The sequence below is a fragment of the Caloenas nicobarica genome, chromosome 3 (assembly GCF_036013445.1).
Source record: "Caloenas nicobarica isolate bCalNic1 chromosome 3, bCalNic1.hap1, whole genome shotgun sequence".
Taxonomy (NCBI): Eukaryota; Metazoa; Chordata; class Aves; order Columbiformes; family Columbidae; genus Caloenas; species Caloenas nicobarica.
In genome coordinates, this window is record NC_088247.1 from 97688220 (window position 1) to 97710522 (window position 22303).

The 22303-nt window shown below is 39.8% G+C and overlaps 1 protein-coding gene and 1 long non-coding RNA gene across 5 annotated transcripts; one reads left to right on the top strand and one right to left on the bottom strand.

The window, feature by feature from the left end:
* Nucleotides 1-629: 629 nt before the first annotated feature.
* Nucleotides 630-8376, bottom strand: NEK2 (NIMA related kinase 2). 2 transcript variants are annotated; one of them, XM_065632552.1, is made up of 10 exons: nt 8281-8376; nt 7414-7631; nt 6056-6293; nt 5277-5359; nt 4899-5025; nt 3872-4091; nt 2840-2894; nt 2669-2758; nt 1770-1807; nt 630-853 (listed from the first exon to the last, which is right to left on the bottom strand). In XM_065632552.1, exons 1-10 carry the CDS (start codon nt 8374-8376, stop codon nt 630-632), a joined length of 1389 nt encoding a protein of 462 aa, XP_065488624.1. The 2 variants fall into 2 exon arrangements, with proteins under 2 accessions (XP_065488624.1, XP_065488625.1); XM_065632553.1 differs by lacking the exon at nt 1770-1807 and having other exon boundaries at nt 2688-2758.
* A 228-nt stretch (nt 8377-8604) lies between these two features.
* Nucleotides 8605-18502, top strand: LOC135987094 (uncharacterized). Of its 3 annotated transcripts, XR_010605959.1 has the most exons (5): nt 8605-8924; nt 9743-9812; nt 11144-11238; nt 14219-14695; nt 18131-18502. It is a non-coding gene; the product is annotated as an uncharacterized LOC135987094 (long non-coding RNA). The 3 variants fall into 3 exon arrangements; XR_010605958.1 differs by lacking the exon at nt 9743-9812; XR_010605960.1 differs by lacking the exon at nt 9743-9812 and having other exon boundaries at nt 8605-8760.
* Nucleotides 18503-22303: the final 3801 nt, after the last annotated feature.

Below are 22303 nucleotides of genomic sequence, written 5' to 3' on the forward strand. Positions count from 1 at the left end.
TTATGCTAAACTGACCCACCCCACTCATTAGTCAAAGACATTAAACTAAAAGTAGCCTGCTTTGATAGGTCACCTAATTAGTATGAAGAGATATCATAGAATCTCTTTTTGCTCTTTTAGTAGTTAAAAAATATTTACATGCACAGACAAAAAGCCACCATTCTTCCACATATACAAAATACCAATACTTCTTTAATCAAGTACTGTACATTACATACAGCATCATTTTAAAATATAGATTGTGAGTCTGTACATTTTTCATCTGAAAAGTTTTTCACAACAGATTAAAAAATATATCTGTTTTACAATATTCATTCTATATATTTTCAGAAGAGTAAAGTATGGCAGACAGAAGCAAGACCAAGATATTTTTTCTTTACTAATACAATTCATTCAGCTCATCTAGCTGAATGAATCAAAACTACCTGTTTTGGTATTGAAACTACCTGTTTTCATAACATAATCTCTTATACCCTTATCATGAAAAACCTGTCATAGACTAAGAGTTTCTATAACAACTGTTAAAACATATTTTCCGTAGGTTCCAACTTAAAAGCAGGAGACACAAATATCTTCCTATACATTAATCAACTCTAAAAAGTTAAATACTGTACATCCATGCTACGGTTTCAGCGCATGCCCAAGATCTGCCTGCTCTTTAGTTGATAGTTTTTTTCCAGTTCAGACAGTGCTTGAGCCCGTAGATTTGCAGCATATAGACGTTTTTTGAGATCAGAGCATTTTGCTTTTGGAAGGGGATGGTTTTCCAGATTAGCAGGTGGCACAGTGTTCTTTTCACTTCCATCAAAGTGTACTTTCTTCTTGGTTATAGAAAAGGGGAAGAGTGCATTATCTTAAGAAATAAAAAAAAAAGTACTGAATTAGTGCATCTTTCAGCATTTATTGCTTAGCTTATGTCTTTTAACCCTGTCACCCATTTTGTTATCTACCTAGGGCTTTAAGCCAACTAATTAAATGCATTTCATAGCAACAATTAGTTTCCATTTATGGACGAAAAATTGAAAACAAGCCTCAATTTATTAGACTAAAGCAAGGATGCAATAAGTATAAAAGAAGAAGAGCCAAACTGAAGAGGCTAGTGAATGTTTCAGCATTTCGTAGTGTTGTATTAGTGAGCTGTATCTATTTAACATTAAATCCTTCCCTAAGAATCAGAAAATCCCTGCAAAAATAGGGTAGTGTCTAGGGCACTGTCTTAGAAACTAGGATATTTGGTATTCCATTTTAAGGTGAAGTAAACCACAGAACTGACTGATGAGAAATTGGGGAATCTAAAAGACGTGAGATACAATCCAGTTGTGAGAAATACAGTAATATCTGGAGATAATTTTAGAAGCAGTATTGCAAGACTGCCACGGAAATAAATGGAAGAGTATCAAACATTGGGATGAATGTTTAATCAAGTGATTTATAGATATTGCAAGATGTGGTCAGTCTTGTAATAAATATATTCACTTATCTGCATTGTCCGTCTTGAGGTATTAATTACTCAAAGTGGTTTTGCCCATCTCCAAAAATTAATACCCCTCTTAAGATCAAAATATTGTGTAAAGGGGTGGAAGATACAGAAATAAATGCCAAAGCTCATTTACCTTCAGTCATTCAATGCTAGAAGAACCACCAGCAAGCCTAAGGCAAGTTTATTCTTAATTTTATATTCCTTAATGTATCAAAGTCAGGTAAGATGTTGAGAGACAAGTGGAATTCTCAAAAATTTACAGGAATGTGAGAAATGGCTGAAGTACCACTAACTTCTGGTGGCATTTTACTTGTGTTCTTTTGTGCGCTTCTTGGAAAAAAAAAAAATAAAAATTGCAATTTCAGTTTTATTTGTATTAGAGGCAGTGAGATGCTTATCTTGATTCATCTGACCAAAACTAAATGAAGTGACTGTTGCTGCATGTTAAATGGTGTGCACATTTCTTTGATCTGGAGTAGCACTTGGGACCCAGCCATTTAATATTCCACTAATATTTCAAAATGGATTTAGATACTCAAATCATTTTTACTATCAAGGTTGGTTTCAATGAACAGATGGTACTACCTCGTATGTTAGTGAGGGTCAAATACTTATGGGGTAATAACTACTGCAAAACAGACTGGACTAAAAGGTAGTCAGAAAGCATTATAGCACATTTTTAAATTATTTTTTTTCCTAGTGACTTAAACTGGAGTACAATAATAGCAGTTTGTATTCTTCAGAGCTTATACGATACACCAGTCATGGGTAGGTCACTTGCAACAAATATTATTTCCCACCTTGAAGTTTTTGAAAGTTGGACTACAGTTTAAGTGATTAGACATGTGCAATTTTATTAAAATTAACTAAATGAAAGGTCTATAAAAAGACATCCATAAGTAAAATAAGTGCAGCTCTGAGAAAGTTTGGGTTACAAATCAATACTTCCCTTAGCTTACAGCAAGAACCTAATTTTCAAAACAGCACAATACTGCAGTGCTGACAGTGGTCACTCATGGTTAAGCATCATTCATGACATCTCTTTGCAAAGTAGAAAATGCAGAGTCTCTTCTAAACCATGTGGATGTAATTTGGGTTTGTATTGCTACAATAGGACTAGGTAGAGTATGCCGAGCACCAGGGGCAATCTTCTGGTCATACCAGCCTGCATTTGTCAGTACAAGTGGCTTCTTGTATATTTTCATACCTGGACAGTCTGCACAAGATAATGTCCTCTGCTGTTTGTATAGATTGTAGTTCTTCACCAAGTTTTCAGCTCTGTTTTGAAAAGAGAAGTTTAAGCTTTTGTTGTAAGACTACAGAGTTTCTGATCTAGGTAATTATAGGTTAGTAAGATACCTAGCAAGTTTGTCCTCTGCCAGTCTCTCTCGAACACAGAGTTCCCGTTCTCTCTCTGGAAGTAGAAATATGGTAGTATGCAGTGTTAATATGTGAATGTTAAAGTTGGAGTGATTGTGAAGGATAGATTTTCTTGCAGAAAAAGACATCAGTAATAGCCTGCCAGATGCACCCATATTTCTGCTTCTATAGCTCTAAACAAAGCAAGACAACTGCTTTGTAGATACACCTTTAAAGCACTGGGCAAGGACCCTGAAATGCCAGACATGCCTTTTTCTCCACCTGCCTCAAACTCTGCCTTATCTGCAACAATGAAGCTATAGCAGCTTTCTATTCTGTGCATTAACTCACAGCACACACAAGGCCAGATCTGAATAAATATTTACATACCAGATACTATAATTCAGTTATGACTAAACACCACATTTACAGCAGCAGCTGTTATTCAGGCTCAGAAAACAATATATATAGTTAAAATCTGTATTAGACTGCCTACTGCATATGCAAAGAGGTATTTTATGTGGGCAGGAAGTCCCAATACCTGAGGACCAGCCATCTATACAGTTTCACAGGCAAGCTACCTGTAGGGTGCAGCTTCTAGAGAAGTGGTTGACAGTTCACTCAAGTGTATTTCACTCTAACACCAGGCTCACCTTAGGTTACACATTAGTATAACCATTGTTAAGTTAAACAGAGTAGGTGAAAAGCAACTGCACAGTGTAGAACAATATATTCAGATCCTATCTTTCTGTATACTTTCCTAATTGCCACTTATGCTTAATAATCTTAACCAACCAAACTTCTGTATCCAAACTGCCAGTTATATCTTAGTAACTTAAAACAAGAACTAGTACAGATGAGTAAGCCCAAGCATTCTTGGTTTAGTCTTTAGACAGAATTCTACTAGTGAATGCAGGAGTACGAAATTCTAACGCATTAAAGCGAGGGCTTTGAAAACTGTCTTTCCTTCCTCCACACTTCTTTTGAATCAGAGTCCCATTGCCAACCCCTTCCCAAAGTGGAATATCATACGCTCCAAACGTTGCTCTCTCTCTTTAATGGCTTGTTCTCGCTCCTGTAATTGTTGTTCCTTCCATTTCAGCTCATTCACTGCAGCATCTGAATGCTGCAGTCTTTCTGGCTCACATGATCTCTGGCCTCTTTTATCAGAATTTTGTCTTTGTTGTTCTGTCACCAAGTCTGCTATCAAGGGGTGCTGCAGAATATCTTCAACAGAAGGTCGGCAATAATCCTAAAGGAAAGACATCACCAACGGGTTTCATCTGTAACCCAGAAACATTAAGGCCAAGGATTCCCAAGCAAGACCCACCACAGGTGCAGACCAGCTGAGGTGCTATACAGTGAAGGAGAAGTTGGAGAAAAATGAAGTTAGGAAGGGGTAGCACAACCAGATGACAAAAGCTGAGAGAGGAGGCTGTTACCAGCCTTCAACTCCAGAACCTGCAAGTCTGGCTGTCATAACCCAGGTACCCACTCCTTCCAGAGCCAGAACAGGGTGGTGAGCCTACAGAGGCAACTGTCAGTAGGTTCTGGAGCTAACACTCTGCATCTCCACCTCTCATTTGAGTCCTGAAGGATCCATTCCTGTTGGAGACTTAGGTCCTTGTTACAGCTTTGTTTTCCCATGCATTATTCTTCTCAAAACCCCCATGCCAACTGTGGGGGCAAACTATACATTAACCACAAAGTAAAATCCAAAATGAAGACAAAAAATTCCTTCCAACTTCCAAATAGGCTGGAATAATTTTAACCCTGCAGTTATAAGACCTCGTTATGCATACTGTTAGGAAATTTTGTATAAGCCAATACTGAGACAGCCTTCTTGCATCCTGTGAACCTGGCGTAACACTTGAGCTTCTGTCTCTGTTTAGTGGACTCAAAACACAACTCCTCCCTTCTTTCCCTACGAGTGATATTGCCAGTGACAAGGTGATAAGAACCACTACTTCAGATCAGCTTGTATCATAATTGAGAAGGAAAACTAGTATTTCAGTACTGATTCAGGTTGTAGGTAGAAAAATTAGTAACTGGTTCTTACCTTTACGTTCAGCATCTCTTTGATAAGTTCATTCAACTGCTCCGAGTAACGATATGGTATTCGTCTGAACTTCCCTTCCCTTATCTTTTCTGCCAACTCCTTTTGGTTGTAAGCTCTAAATGGAGGCCTGAAGAACAACATTTTCCTTGGATTCTTTCACTAGTTTTACAGTATTTATTTTCATTAAAGAAAAGTATCAGACTCAGGAAAAAAAGCTGCAGTCAAAGGTTTGTTTTGACTACCTAATGTCAAGACCAATACAGAAATAGAAATCTAGGACTAGTATCTGAAATATTTAAGCTTTCATCTACACAAAATTTAATCATACATGCATTAACAGCTGTGTTTCCACATTCATTACCACACTACTATACTTACGAGAGAGCACATAATTCATACAGGAGACATCCTAGAGACCAGATGTCAGATTTTTCATTGTATGACATGTGGTTCATTTGTTCCTAAAGAAAGAGAACAATCTTAAGTTCATTAAGACACTGTTCTACTATTGCAGGATAATCAGCCACTGTTCAAACCTGAATTAAACCATTACTTATTGGAGTTACTTTTAAGATTCCATCCGAATTAATCTCCACAGCTACTCTTACTAGCAGGATTTTAACAAGTTATGGCAGTACTACACTGTAGAAGACTGGAGTGTTGCACCAATCTTCAGTCAATACAACTCCGTATTTCCGTTAGTGTTCATCTTTCCCACACAAAATGCACCACATCAAGGAAACAATTCCTGCCCATTTCCACTACAAATTAAAATCCTGCCATCAAGAGGTAATTTAGCAAGTTCTTTACCTTAATGCTATGAAACATAAAAGCACTCTACCTTCCCTATTCCTTTTCAGGAACAACATACTCCAACATGTGTCTAGTATTCCAAGAACATACATATCAAAACTGATATAGCGAAGAGCAACTTTATGTAGAAGGCAGTGATGGTGTGGGGAACAAAGAGATGAAAATAACTGCAAAATAACCTTATATCCAGAACATATGGACTCTATGAAAAAAGTCACCTTCATTTAATACTAGTAACTCTTCATTAAAACCTGCCAAACATTTGTGGAATCTGAGACCAACACTGCAGAAAATAGACATTAGAGGGACAAAAGGGAAGATAAGGCACAAAAGGGAGGTCTTACTGGAGACATATAATATGGAGTTCCAACAAATGTTTTGGCAAAGCTGGTGTCATGGTGCAATATCCTAGCCAGTCCAAAATCTCCAAGTTTCACATTCTGCTTGCCGTCTAGAAAGACATTTGCTGGTTTTAGGTCACGGTGCACAGTGACTCCACCATCACTCCGCCTGTGACATTCTTTCAGGGCCAGTGTCAATTGAGTCAATACTCTGAGAACAAAGCTTTCTTCCAAGTGATTCCTGAAAGAAATACATTGTTTCACAAATGTATTCTCTAAGCATATGTTAGTTTAAGTAGTTGCTGGCAGTCTTAGTTCTGTAACCTTTTTACTACTACTAGTATAAAACATCACTGAATCAACCCCAGCACCTTTACAGAAAACTAATATCAACAGGTATCTAATATATGCCAATTTTAAAATGGAAATTAAAAAAAACACAAACAACAAAACACTCCAAATTCGTTGGCAGACATTCAGACACTTAGACTTTCATTGCACAATCCCTGTAATATTTCCTTCCAAGAGTCTAGCAGATACATAGCATTCCCATTACTTACAAGACAAACATCAATCTGATGCTTTTGTGATGGGATCTGTCCCTTTGATCAGTTATGACAACAGTATGTTGTCAGCTGTTTACAATGAGCAACATACAGAGCCAAGACAGGCCTAATTTTTAATATAACCATCCTTAAATGAAAACACTGATGTCCAGGGGCAGCTGCAGCATCATTTTAGACTATTCTCAAAATAACACATGTGGTGTCATGTACTTACTTAACCTAAGAATATGAAAACTGATATTATATATACTTAATAAGTAGGCTGCTAAGTCTAAGATTAGACCAAGGTGAGGTCTTATTGACTTGATGTCTCAACAAGCTTTATACACATAAACCAGCTATTAATATAATGTTCAAAATAACTTTTGTCTTTCATGTATTTTGGTGTTCTAACAAAAAACAGGGTACAAGTGGCTCTACTGATGGGCAAGCCAGAAAAACCCACAGATAAAACTGCCTGTCTGCAAGAACTAGGACTTGCTGGTTTACATTTTCAACCCCATGCCTGGCATTGCATCCAAAAACCCTTCACCAGCTTCTGCCTCATAAGAGAGCTCATTTTTTTTTTCACTATTTGGACATAAACATCCAATCAGTTGGTGCACTCATTAGGACAATTCCCATCAGTGTTATAATTTTGTACAAAACCTTTCACATTTCAGAAAAGCTGTTCGATCTAAAGGATTAGACCCAAAAGTTGTTCAGAAGTTAAGAGATACATTTCACTTTTCTTTTGATTGCCTGAGATACTTCATACTAGATACTCCAGAATTGCCACAAACAGTTTTCACATGCCTTTCTTTGGTGCACTTTGCAATCAAGGTAGCCAGGTCACCCCCATCACAGTACTCCATCACGATATACAGGGTCGTGCTGCTTCTGTCGATGATCCGATCATAATACCGGACAATATTTGGATGCCTCAGCTCGCGAAGCAAATTCACTTCCGAAACGAGCATTTGTTTCTCCGCCTCTGTCATCAAGCCATAGTCAAGCTCCTTCCATACCAAGATCTAGGAAGGGAAAACAAACAAAACAAAAACTTCACAGAATCACAGAATGTTAGGGATTGGAAGGCACCTCAAAAGATCATCCAGTCCAATCCCCCCGCTGGAGCAGGAACACCCAGATGAGGTTACACAGGAAGGTGTCCAGGCGGGTTTTGAATGTCTCCAGAGAAGGAGACTCCACAACCTCCCTGGGCAGCCTGTTCCAGGCTCTGTCACCCTCACTGGGAAGAAGTTTCTTCTCAAATTTAAGTGGGCCCTCCTGTGTTCCAGTTTGTACCCCCTGTCCTATCACTGGTTGTCACCGAGAAGAGCCTGGCTCCATCCTCCTGACACTCACCCTTTGCATATTTATAAACATTAATGAGGTCACCCCTCAGTCTCCTCTTCTCCAAGCTAAAGAGCCCCAGCTCCCTCAGCCTTTCCTCATAAGGGAGATGCTCCACTCCATCATCTTTGTTGCCCTGCGCTGGACTCTCTCCAGCAGTTCCCTGTCCTTATGGAACTGAAAAACTGAAGGACTTATAGACGAGCCAGAGCTCTGCAGGGGGGAAGAGGGGCTTTCAGAGCCACTCGCTTTTCCAGGAGAGCCGCCCGCACGCAGCTGGAAGCGGCCGCAACGGCACGCTGCTGTGCCCAGCGCTCCCCGCCTCACCTTGCCGTCGGCCTTGCGGCGAACCATGCGGCACTTGCCGTAGGAACCGGTGCCGATGGTGACCAGCACCTCGTAGTCGTCTGCGCGGCCGGGCATGGCGACACAAGCGACACAGCAGCCGCACACACCCGGTTTCCCCAACCGCGCCGTTTAAACGCACCGCCCCTCCCTCCCATTGGCCGGCTGCCGCAGCCCCACCTACGCGCCCCGCTTTCCCATTGGCTACGCCGCCGTACACAGCGGCTGCCAGTTCACGGCCGTTACAACCGCCCGGGTGGCGGCGACAGGGAGACATCGCGAGAGCTGCGCTGCCGTCGCCTCTCCCCGCCGGCCCGGGGCCTGTCCTCACCCCTGGGGCCTGTCCTCACCCCTGGGGCCTGGCACTGCCGCCGAGGCCATCCCGAAGGCGGGCAGCCGCCTTCCCGAGCGGTTCCCCAGAGCAAGGCGGACAGCGGGTGTCCGTCCTTCCCCGCAGACCGGGTGAGGCGCTAAGGCGGTCTCCCGGCGTTCCGCGAGCTCGGCAGCTTTTGAGTCCCTTTCGGTCAGGTATTCTGAGGACAACAAACTCTGAAATTGCCAGCAGAAGGACTTGTGGGGTTCCTCTCTCCCTGTCAGCGCGGGCAGCCGCCGCGTCCTGCCTGGAGGTACAAATCAGTAACGTAGTCCTCAGGATGAGACATTTTTGTTCCCGTAGAAATAACTATTAATGATTCCCGAAATACTTATGCCTATTGAACAATAGAGAATTAGAAGAACTTAATGGAGGGGTTTTTAATATTGAGAAGTGTTAAAAAAACCCCCAAACCTCAAGCTATTTAAAATAATACCTTTTTTTTTTTTCCTGGAAAATTGCCTTTTAAAACCAATGAGGACAAGTCTTAAAGATTCTTCAAGAAATTATTCTTAAAAACCCCAGAAGTCATGGCAGCTTTACTGTTACACCATACATAAACAGCTTTTGAAAACTAACCAAAAAATGACTTAAAATGTAAATTTGAAAACAGGAATGCATGGATCCATATCCAAAAGTCGAACCAGTAATTATTATGGTTACATTAAATTATGCTAAATGACACCACAACATACAAAATAACAGAGCTTTTAAGAAATGTGTAGTGAATTTTCCAGCATCATATAGGATCATTCTGGAGTGATATCAAAGTGCAGCTCTGGATTCAGTTTAATCTCTCTGTGTGAAAGTGTCAGTTACTGAAACAAGAGCTCCTAGTTCTTCAGCAAAGAATTGTAGCACACTTGTATAATGCCTGAATCAGGCACAAGAGGGAACAGTTCTATTTGTTGGCCTAGAAATTCAGCAATAGGACAGAGTCGTTTCTCATATTGCATCTCCACATGGGCTCATCAGTCATTTCCCCATTTTGTTTCAAGCTTTAGAAGAGGTTTGAGGGGCAGGGGTATCATACTATTGCTGAATATTTATGACATCTTCTTATATTCTTAGGCTTTGATCATCAGGGGGCACAAAAGCTCCTGTTCTCCGTTATAAAAATCCTGTAGCTTTCTATCTGAAGGTAATGTCTATTCATTACAGAGAAAAATGAGCAAATGAATTATACAGTGTAATGACATTTTAGTTTTGTTACTGAGTAACAGGGTGTTCTAAATTGTTCATTTTTATTACTGATTTTTATTACATTAAAAGAAAATCGTCACATACACCATTAGCATAGTAAATAAACTATGGCATTATGCAAAAAAATGACAAAAAGTACAGTACATATTATTCAGGCCATGAGCTTCAAGTTTCAAATGTCTCAGTTTCAGACTTCTGTACTTTCTAATTAGCAAAAGGTCATAATGCATTCCCACTGTTATCAATGGGAGTTTTTCTATTTATATTTCAGAAGAAATAGAGCAGGTTTTCAACACTGTGTTTTGTCTAGGGACTAATCTTGAAAGTCTCTTTAGAAATGTTGGTTTGAATCAGAAAAATGTCAAAATGTCATGCTCCAAAAACCAGTAGCATGGTCATTTTACTTACGATTATATTTATTTTTTAAGAGCTTGGTAATTTTGAGAAAAAGGCATTTCTAAAAGTGGTCATTAAAATTTTCAGTAGGCACTCCATTTTTTTTCTGTCTGATTTTTGCACTGGCCATATAAGAGAACCCAGAGTCCAATGGTTCCAAAACTAGATATAAAGTTCGAAATGGGGGCCCCTTTTGTCACATATTGTATTTTCAACTCTGATCTCTAGTTCAGGAGCAACTGTTAGATTTCTAGTCTTGAAAATATATATGCTGAGTTCAGGTCTTTGAAAGCTACCAAATAGTTTTCCATAATCTATTTTTCGTATTCCTTCTAATATTTTATTCTGCTTTATTTTACATCAAATCTCACTAATTATTCTCCCAAATTTACATAGCCACACAGACAAAAATCTTCTGTAGTTGTCTGCCGAAGTTTGGCAATTTTGGTGACATCTGTCATTTGTGCTGTAAGAAATACCTTTATTCCAGGGCCTAGTTATCTGGCAAAATATTGCATGCTGAAGGTAAATAATATGGTACATAATTTAATATTTCTCTTAGATATTTTCTTCTTTTGCACGTGGAAATAAGTAACACTTTGCTGTGGGAGCCCAGCTCAGTATAATTATACAGATTAATAACAATGAAGTATTTTAAAGTACTCTCGCAAATTAAATTATGTTTCTGGCAACTTTTTGTTAGCCAACCAGAGAAAATTTAATGGAAGTGCAGGCTGAGAAACAGAAAAGAAGCTTAATGGGAAAAGTTGTGAAAATAAACACAGAAAGAGAATGAATAATGAAAAATAAATGCACTTTATAAAAATAATCAGTAAAAATATCTGAGAAAAATCTTGTCTCTTCTCCTCAAAGAGCTGAAAGACATGTAAAATCATATTCCAGGATCTCAGAAATGTGCCAGAGTCTTCCAGCAAAAAAGGAGAAATTGATTATCTGATATTAGCAAGGTAAGAGATCTTCAGAATGCTTTTAAATGACAACAAGAGGAATTATAAATATTGGAGTGACTGAGACATGACAGGTTTATTTTAGTTCATTTTCACCACAGAAGTAGTTGTTTGGTTTGTTGTTGGTGGTGTTGGTTTTGTTTGTTTAGTTGGTTTTTTTTAATATTCAGTTGTGTTTGTCCTAACATGTCTTTATGCACATTGGTGAGGGTTTTTTCCCACCTCTCATTTGGTTCATGCACAAGAATTTTACATTTACCCAGGATTACTGTACACAGATGACACCATTTTTCCCCCATTATTCTAGTTGCTGACTGTCAAAATTTGTATCTAGGATTAACAAAAACATAAAAAATGCTGGGATATTAGAAGCACCATCTGAAAAGTACCAGCGGGTAAAATATCCTAGTATTTTTCCTTTGCTGGTTTGGAATGGAAACAAATAACGTGTTCATTGAAGAAAATCTGCGCAACACAGCTGTGGACAGGACAGCAAAGGAACAAAATTTAGAAGCGTTAATTATAGTGCTTAAGACCATGCTACTTTTCATTTTTTCTAATGTTAGGATTCAAAGCCAAGCTAGACTTCGAAAGCAATGTGTGCAGCAGATGAGCTTCAATAAGGGAGTTTGCTGCAGCAGCTGCACCTTTATGGTTTTGCATTACAAACCATTAAAATGAGGAAAACATAAACCCACATGAAATAAATTCAGCAGCAGGCTAAGCTTTTGCATGAAGGACTGAAAAACAACCAAAAAGCTAACAGCATGGGAATTAATGAGGAGGAGACTGAGGAGAATAGAAAAGATGTTTTTGCACTGAGAAAGGGGAGCATATGTATTCTACTAACTCCAGATTTGCTTTATCCATTCCCTGTATTCTGTAAAGAAATATTTAAATACAATACATGACTGGACATTTTGAAAGTATGTAGTTACTTAGCTCTGTTTCTTGAAACTAACAGCCTATTATGTCTTCATATATATGCTAATTTTCAAAATAATATTCATTTACCTTAAGAACAGAAAGTGCTTGAATGATCTTTGAGACGACTGATTAAAAGACAGATTTTTTTGAGGTGCATAGAACTTTAAAAGTGAAATCCCTGAGTAATCTTAAATCCTAAATTCATCAAAATTTGAAAAATTGGAATTGTCTCTAAGCAAGAACTCTAGTATGACAATCTGATTTCTCCTCTGGGCTCACTTACTAACTCATTCCTAGGAAAGCAGACAAGTTTAGGATTTATACCTCAATTTCTTCTCTTTTGAAAGGGAGGTAGTGTACTGACCTTCCAGATTAAAGTTTGTAGGTAGTACCTCTCAAAATATTTGACAAAAAACACTTTAAGTGATACAATAAATACATATTTTTCTGATTTGAGCTGCCTAATTTTTAAAAAAGCAATTTTAGGGTTTCTTATTGTTTTTCCATGAGTTTATTTGTACTTACAGTCCCTTCAGATATATTGGGAGAAATGTTTTCAAGTACAGTCATCACCAGATGTACATGCACCATTATTGTCACAGATATTTTCATTACCAGGCCAGTCATTATTTCTCCAAACCCGCATGTCTATAGAATCATGCTATCCATAAAAATAATGGATTTTCCTCTGCTTTGTTTCTCCTGTAGGAGAAAAATGCACAGAAATCACATTAAACATTAAAGTGAAATCACTAGTGACGATTGCAAAATCTCTTCCAAATTCTCTCCCAGGTCATTGCACCTGCAAAATGTCACGCAGTTCAGGTTTAGTCTGAATCTAGTACCTTTCTGTACACTCAGAAGGTAGTAAGGCAGTAAGATAGCATGCAGTTGCTGCGAAATATCTCCTGCCTTACAAGCCACTATGCCTGGAAAGACAGGCAGCAGAGCCTTCAAGTGGAAGGCTTCAATATACCTTGGGGCATTCTTTAATGACACAACTGCTTCTGCAAAGTCTCGATAACTCAGCTTTTAAGCTTGGAGGGCAGCCAAGCTCTCTCCAGCTCCCTTCTCACCACGCTTCTGTTGGCTGAAGCATGCACTCACCAAATTTTTAGAACTGCCTGTCAGCAGAGACATAGTGCCACCCCTATTCCTATTCTGTTTAGATAAAGGCAGAGTTTAGTCCTCACCAGTCTGACATTTTGCTTATTTAGTGGCAAATGGAGGAAACTTCAGTTATCTATTACGGACAGATTACCTGCTTCAGGTATTTTTTTTTCTAGCAGGTACCAAAGGAATCAGTTTGCAGATCATACTGATCTCAAATTACAATGCCTGGTCTTATTTGGGAACTGCCCATAATATACATTCAGATTTTGTAATGTCAAAGGTTACAAGGGCATTGGATAGATGGGTTAGACACAGTATTTTCCATGAAGCAAGATCCATAAACAGTTGTAGCAGTGTTTTAATAGGTGGCACCTGTCACTGTTGGGACTCTTGACAGTACAACTACATGACATACTCTAGCCTCATGTAGAAACATGCAGAAACCTCATAACAATCCTTTATGAATAAATTCCTGTGCCAAGAATATCAGTTATATCTGGTGTAATTGACTGTTAAGGAAAAAAGGCCATGTGGTTGGAACAGAGGATGAGGAGACAGAAATTTTTGGCAGAAGGCAAATATTCTGGTACTATATGGTAAAGAGCTCCCTGGTATCTCTACTCTCAAGTTACAAGAAACTGACTGCCTGATTTTCAACAGGAAAGATCTGAATTTTGGAGCAACTCTAATACCCATTGATTTAGTGGGGATCCTCATATATGGGTTTCCCAATGGTGATACCAAAAAAAACCAATTAAAACCAAGACAGTTCAAATGCAACCATCTGGAGTGGCATTTTCCACTGCAAAGGGTTAAAAGCCAGTGTTTACTTTGCATAGAACTGATTTTTTTGTCTGGGTCTTTATGGAAATAGAACTTAACTGATCACCAATATCACCAATATGTTTCTATCAGTGTCTATATCCCTTCCCTCCTACAGAATCCAAGAAAATAATTCACCAGAGAGGGAAGAAACATCCTGAAGTGCTCGCCTATATTATTTGACCAGAGAATCCACATGGATGATGATGATGATGATGATGAATGGGTTCACTGCCAGGAAAACCTCTGACTGATGTGTGCTCTTGAGGCACCAGAGAATGCAACTGTGAGATACAAATCCACAGGAAAACAAACTTCATTAGCTCCACTGCTTACTGAACTACATGGTTTTTTAACCTGTCATGTATTATTCTGAAACCAAACTGAAATCCAGTCCTGCATATATTACAGTAAGGAGAGTATAGTGAATAAGTGCTTTCATGTGGAGAAAACGCCTGATATTTAAAAGCTCTGTACACTAATGGAGAAAAGCATAACATAAACTCATTTTTGGAAGATTAAGTCAGACAAATCAGAGGAAAAGGTGCACATTTTCAACTGAGAAAGCAAGTAACCTTAGGAGCAGACGACTAAGGTGAGCGGAGATTCTCTGCTTTTTTATGTTTACAAATCAGAACAGTGTTTCTTTTTGAAAGATATACTTTAACCATATACAGATTATTAATTTCTCTCCATAATAGCAGGTTGAAATCTTCTACTCAGGAAGTTAGACCAGATGAGAGCATGTTTCTGTCTTAAACTTTATGAGCAAGCAAGAGGTGGGCAGTGAGGCTTGCAGGGGAGACCCACTGTCATCAGTAGAAATAACAGAAGGGAAATAACGTGACTGAATATAACTCTCTAAAGAACTCACTGCCTCAGCATATCCTTCGGGTGAGGCAGGGCCCATCTATTTTAGATGCCTGTAGAACATTTGGCACCTGACAGATGCAGTTTAACAAATTTTGTTTTCATGCTCAAATATATTTAAATATTTTCAGTTGTCCTCATTTGGAACAATCAACAAATATACTGGTTAGACAAAAGTCTTTAAAGAGCAAGGTGGGGCCACCTGACTTTTTTCCTCACAATTTTTAAGCCTTATTACTGTAGGAGACTTCCACGAAGAGGCTTAATGACATCAATATGAACTCTTGTCTAGGAAGCACCAAGTCCTGAGTGCTACTCGTTATGGAAAAGACAGACATAATACATTCAGGTTAGTTGGAGAAGACAGGAAGCCAGATATTGCAGGACTGATACTGGTTATGAAGTCTTGTCCTGTTCTTCAGATTTTGTTCCTACAGAAATATCTTGAGAAGAAGCACTTCAGAACAAAAGTATGTATCTTTCATTGCTTTCAGTTGGAGTCAGTCAGGCTGTTTCTTAAAACCAGCACAGCCCCTTAATGTAGGATTCTCCAATACTCACAGTGTAGTTGACTTTTCTGTAAGTGATCCATGATCCTGAATACCATCCTGTAGCAACAGCTTGCTTTAGCCTCTCAGAGCCCACACCTATGTGTTGCCTAGGCATAGATTAAGCCTACTGCAGAGAAGAGGTATGAGGCCAGGACTGGGAAATCAGGCTCAGAATGCTGTCATTCTTCAGTGAGCAAGCTAAGGACATCTGTGATCATAGATGGGAGAACTTTTGCAGTTTCTGTACAGCCATGCGCATCAAGCAGGCTCAGCACTAGGGTCACAGCAGTGTGACTCATGCTACCCACCACAACGTGCCAGACAGTGAGACTTAGCTGCTGGTGGCAGGCATCAGAAGTTCAAGGTTAATCTTTCAAGTGGAAGAGAAGAAATAGGTTGTCGTTTTTCAGGTCAGTGAAGCTGTTCCTGTCATGTTCAGAGGAGAATTATTTTGGCACTCAGCAAATCCAACAATAGAAAATGTCAAAAGCTACCTGGAAATATCTGGGACCAGAAGGAAAACCTGCTGCATGAAAGATCTCTACTCAAGGCTGATATCACTTTCCAGGGGATTATGTGTTCAGTAGGATTATTTGCCCTCAGCCCTGTAACAGACTGCAGGGGCAGAAAAAAAGTCACTGCAGCACAGGGTAGTTTTGTAGCCAAATAAAAATATCTATTGTCAGGCTTTCCTGGAAAGGCTGGACTATACCATCAGAAATTAGAGGCAGCTCAGAGCGCTTAAGTAAAGTGTCTAATAGGGTCATATTTCCTACAGTTGGCAGATGGCTGTGCTTCAATTTTCTGTGCATGGAGTGGGCCCTAAAACAGAGCAACAGCACCTGTAAAAAGAGCAGAACTGTCTAAAGAGGCTAAATGCACCAGGAATGACTACATGAAGTTTGGAGTGAGGAGTTGCTCCTAAAACAGCATGCTAAACCAACATCAGTCCTTGTCATTCATTGCTTGATGTTTGAGAGCATTATCTCAGAATCATGTCTGGTTGTCAAATCACATGCTAAACCCACTGCTAAGTATGAGTGGGAAATATGAAAAGCAGCTCACCAGTGTTTTACTCCCACTTCTAATGTTGTCTCAGAGTTCAGAGATTGTTACTAAGGAGGAACTCTTCCATCTCCCCCCAAGACAGATTAAAGTTGATGGAATTACCTACCTGAAAGACCCCAAGGCCCATCATGAAATCCTCCAAGCTGGTGAAGCATCTTATGTGTAAAAGGTGCTGGCTGCCTAGGTATCTTCCGGCGAGTGGCAAGCTCAGCCTGCTGAAAGGCCCAGTTGCCTTAAAAAACCTCTGCTGGATGGCAGGCTTCTCAAGGTAGAGCAACAGTACTGCTTTTGTTCTTTAAGGATACCTTTGTGTTCAGAAACGTCTTGTCCTTCAATCTGACAGTCACCCTGTCAACCTGCTGGGAGCAGGGGGAAGGCCAGAGTCTTGGATACGTCAAGGTCCAAGAGAATGTCTCTCCAACTGCTGTTAACAAGGCCCTAGTTTCTCATGTTGAAGTTACACAAACTTCACTTTTTTCACACATATCCAAGACTGAAACCATGTTCGATCTTTCACAACAACTGTCCAATCATACATCCAATAATTTGGGATGGTCTGGCTGTTTAGCATGTCCAGGTGGGACATGGCCTCCCTCCTGCTGCTGTTGACATGCATTGCAGCAGGAAATGGGACAGTTGCATGGCTGAGTTTTTATATGTAGTGTAGCAAAGAGGTGCAATCTGCAGGCTCAGACTGGCTGTGTAAGGCCCTTCCCAGATGACTCCGGGTAGCTGCAGGCTCCTGAGCCTCTGCCACGGATGTGCTGATGCCCTGGACACTGTTCTCAGCTGCTGGGCACGCTTACGTCTTGCAGTCCCAGTCTGACTGACTGGGCCTCAACTCAGGACCACTCCTGGGCAAGAAAAGAGTCACTAGCTGATGGATTTGGCCTCATGATGCCTCTCAAGACTTTTCATGAAGGACCCTGAAGATCTGCTTTCTGTGGCAAACAGCCTTACTCAGCCCCTTCTGCACTTTGCAGTGATGTGTGACTGGTACTCTTGTCAAGAGTCAACTTAATAGGAACTGTGGTTGTTATTGTTAAAACCTGAGGCCTTTCCTACAAGATGCTGCATGTAGCATGTTACAACAGAAGTTAATTCTGTAATTCTTCACAGTAGCACACAGCAATCAGCTTGTGCAAGACACTTAAGAGCTTATTTCTGTTCCCAGGGTCACATTTTCTGAAAGCTACTGCATAGCACAGGTTTAAATTGTCTTTTAAAAAAAAGGAAAAAAAAAAAAAAAAAAGAAAGAAAAAAGAAAAAAAACGGAAATAATAAAAGGGAGAGAGAGAGTTGTCCCTGTCTTTTGGGGAATTTATTCCCATTTAAGCAACCTCAGTGCTGGAAAATTTTTTTAAGCATTTCTTTCATCAGGATTATTTTGTGGCCTGGCAGAGTCCCTTTAAATGCTGGCGGTAATTCTTCTTTGCCCTTGTAGTTTGCCAGCTCCAAAATACTCATCAACAACCACAGCTATGTATCAGCGGTTACAGAACCATCTGTGCAGCCCTTGATTTTTTTTTTTTTTCTTCCAGATTGCCATCCTCCTCCTGGAAACTGCAAATGGGACAAAATGCTGCAGCAATGTTACACAGTAGGGCAATATATTGTTAGTGGCTAAATATAAAAGAAAGTTTAGCGTAGTGGCTGCTGACACCTCAAGCAGCCCACAGTCCCCAAGTCTGCAAAATTAAGATAACAATCGTTGTAGTGAGCAACTTAAGGTCACTGAGACTGTCTCTCTCTGAATGTGAAATCTGATTTCTACAATACCTCATCCAGTTTTGGAGGAGCTGAAGCTCAGAACCTGAGACTAGATAATTTGTTTCCATTTTGGTGATTTCAGTATCATCTCAAGCTTAGCCTGAAGCCTGGAAATCAGTAATAAAAATACAAATTGGAATGTATTTTTTGTGGATCACACTGATCTGTAATTGCCCTCTCTTTTTCTACTTGAAAACAGAAAGAAAACTTTACTTGTACCTGTATTGTTGGTTACAACTTGTTTCAAAGAGCCTGATTACTTCTGTCTATCTTTCTATGAGAAGCCTATCTTTTCATTAAAAAGGATTAAGAGATATAACAGGCTCTGAGAATCAAAATTCAAGAACAGCCACACAGGTTACTGATTATTTAAATCAGAAAAATTGGGCAATTTTGTAGAAAATAAATGCAGAGTTTCAGTGAGAAAAAAGAAGCAACCCTGATGTAGGTTTGCAATGTTAGCTAAAAATAACATAACATTTTTGTGGTCAAATGCATGCTTAGGTAATTAGATCATTTGATTCACAGAATATTAGTTTGAATAAATACAGGGCTCCAGAGTGCTCCAGAGCTCATTCTCTTTTGTCCTCAGGGAAGTGCCCACATGGTGTAATCCCAGAGAAGACAGCAGCTTTGCCTGAGCCCCTGGGGCACGGAGCTCATCCTTTACCACACATGACTGCATGATGTCCCTTACTGGCTGCCATCCTGAGAATCTACTAATTCAATTTCTCCGCATATTCCAACTTGTTCTCTCTGATTTTCTGAGTCCTGAGAGTTCAGGCAGTTAATGTGTTCTCTGCTAGAGGTGATTATCATATTAATTAGTCATGCTCCAAAGCTTTATATGGAATAGACTGAAGCATTTAACAGCCAAAAGTTATAAAGACACCTCCTAGAGTTGTGTGAAAGTGACCCCACAAATAGAATCTTCACCAGAGCTGCTCACCACAGAAAAAGCGATTCTCCCTCTGGCCACAGGGAGCCAGGGAGCCACCACTGTGAGCCCAGGGAAGAAAGCAAAACCCGAGTCTCTGAACTCCCTACCAGGAGTTACAGGGATTGCTGTATCTTTGAAATGACCGTACTGGTTGCACCTGGGCTCCCATTAGCTGTTTTCTCACCAGCTCCTGCTGAGAATCTTGCATTGTTTTTAGCTGGGCATAGAGAATGCATATGTAGCAAACTACTTGTACCTACTTGCACACAGAGTAAGTAGTGCAGACTGTCATCAAAATTTCTAAGTTCCTTTTGGACTGCAATTTTAAGGTCACTTTGGAAGATGAAGGATGACCATTAATCTATGAAGCCTTAAGCAACAATAACAGTTGCTTGACCCTAGAGAATAATCGAGGTTTTGTGTAATCACCCCAAGCATATAACTTTTAAACATTTAGTTCTCTCAGTACAGTACACCAGTAGCATCATAGACCAGAAGGCCTAACCATTATCTCACCCTCCTTAGTTTTGGTATTAAGGTACCGGTCTGGTAGCACTCAGCTTCGTAGTGCTTTCTAGACAAGACCGTCATATTAAATGCATTCAGCACCATTAGCTTCTCTCTCAAGACCTCTAACTCTCTCTTAAAGACAAGATTTGTGCTGCATTTTCCTGTTTTCTCTTTCCATATTGTTCCCACCAAATTTCAGTTTGGTAACGTGGAGGATCTGAGATCATGTAGATCTTCAAATGAGGGTAGAAAAAACTTAAATGAACCAGCAACTTGACAGAGAGACATCCAGGGAAAAACTGATTAAGGTCCACAGAGGGATTGGTTTCCCTTGTTTTCTCTTCAGCGTATGATCGTATTTTCCTTTATATACACTACAAATGTAGAAAGCCTCTTTGGGCATTTTAATTCTAGCTAGGCATCTAAAGAGATGTTCTTTCATTTATTGAGATAGTTAACACTCATTGTCATGCAATCTCACTTATTAGAGTGCTTAAGTGTGTGCCTGGATTTTGTCTAAGAGTTTAAATATTGAGAATTAGTTTGGACTAGCAGGTTTGCTGAACTGATTCTCACTGTGCTGGGTTAGAGGAGTGGTGATAGTGTCACAGACCTGCCTAGTGTCACATTAATTGACAATTAATTGTTGATACAGAAATTGTGCCTGCTAATGCTGAGTTTCAGTCTGTTGCCACATCTAGTGCTCATTTCTGCTCTCAAATCGAAGTATAGCTGCTTGAAGGTGCAGATGTGGTCTGTAAAACTTAAGTCTCAGTCCAAATATAGCCTCAACTCCAAATGTCCCCAGCTTTGTCTAAAAGCTAATGCTTCCTAAATGAAAAGCTCCCTCTTTGTTCTGTGTATGTAGTGAAGATAAAGGGTGTAGCACAGGACTGTTCCTCAGAGGACTTCAAAAATGCTCTGTGACCAAATGATGTTTGACATTTCCTTCACCACTTTGCAAGGCTCCTCAGAGGGCTGGACTACTCTCATTTCTGCCACAGAAGCAAAGCCACCATTTCACTTCCCTCAAGCTAAACAGTGTATGATGGGCAACAATTCAGAATTAATTTGACAGTAATGGAGATGACAACTATAACTGTGAGATATTCCTGCTATGAACATTGTCATCCTGTCCTCATTTCACCCCCCCCTCACAAGTTTTGGTGTTACAAGGAATCTCTGAACAGCAGACAACCCTATATACAGTGCATACTCATATACATTAATGTCTAGGCAGAACAGAAACTTTGGACTTGATGGCCTCTGTGGGTACAAGAGCCCTAAAGTCCCACAAAACTGCAACTCTAACTTGGAGATAGAAGACAATCAGCATGGGGCTACAAAGTGCACAACACACACTGATCCATGGGAAGTGTCATTTTCTCCTAAACAGGAGACCAGCATAGAATCATAGATTGATTTGGGCTGGAAGGGATTTTTGGAGGTCATATGGTCCAACACCGTGCTCAAATCATAGGACATCTAAGGCTGTTGCCATTAGGAAACTGCAAAACTTTTTCTTTTGGCTCTTTTTCCACTAACAATGCCCAAAACAAACTGGTGGTGAAAGGATGCATTCTGTGTACATAGCTAGGAAAAACAGTAGAGGTTAAATTTAAAATATGCACAATTCCTTTCTTTCTAGCACTGGTATCAATTCACAATGACTAGTGTTGGTCATAACACCAGACATTACTGGCTGCAATCCCTACACAGTATCAGTGGATCTTCTCCCTAGCTACAATGATGTGATTTATTAATGTATACACAGTAATTTAGGTCTTGCAACCCTGAGAATGCGGGCAAAGTCCTGTAATAATGAATGGCCATGGGCAGGGGTGTCAAACTCATTTTTACCAGGATCCACATCAGCCTGGCGGTTGCCTTCAAAGGGCCAAATGTAATTTTAGGACTGTAGTTACACTTATACAGCTTCAGGAAACAGGATGATTTCAGAGGGGTTTTATAAATACAACTTCTAGAAGAATAACAGAATTGCCTACTTGGTCTAATGAGTAACATATCTGCTACTTGCAGGTAGCGATTATTTCAGTAGGCTACAACCAGAATACAATCATCTAGCTCCAGATTTAAGTCCTTCCTTTCCTTTGAACAAGGACAACAGGAAGGCCAGTTATCCACGTGCTGCTGTTAAAAACTGTGAGGCATGTTTTTATCTAAACCCTCCCTGTTGGTTTTCCTGTGTGGCCACAGGCAATTCAGGCACAGTGGCTGCGTCACTTGTGTTTCTCTGGAATGAGATGAGCTCTGCTACTAACGTCACAACAGACAGGTAGTCATCAAGATTTTGATCTTTTGATCGGTTGTAGCGTAGAAGAGCAAGATGCTTTGATAGTTAACATTCTCATACTTCTATCCTGTAGTAATTTATTGCACAAACCAAGAATTATTCCTCAAAGAAATGCAGAAGATAAATTCTCTCAAGCTCTTTCGTGAGCAAGAGGGCCAACAATTGCTGGATTCCTATAGA

Coding starts and splice junctions, on each gene's coding strand:
- NEK2 (XM_065632552.1), bottom strand. CDS start 8,376: ATGCCCGGCCGCGCAGACGACTACGAGGTGCTGGTCACCATCGGCACC. Junction 4,092..4,898: donor AAGAGATGCTGAACGTAAAG/GTAAGAACCAGT, acceptor TCTTTCCTTTAG/GATTATTGCCGACCTTCTGT. Junction 1,808..2,668: donor GGTATGAAAATATACAAGAA/GCCACTTGTACT, acceptor TTTTCCAAGAAG/CGCACAAAAGAACACAAGTA.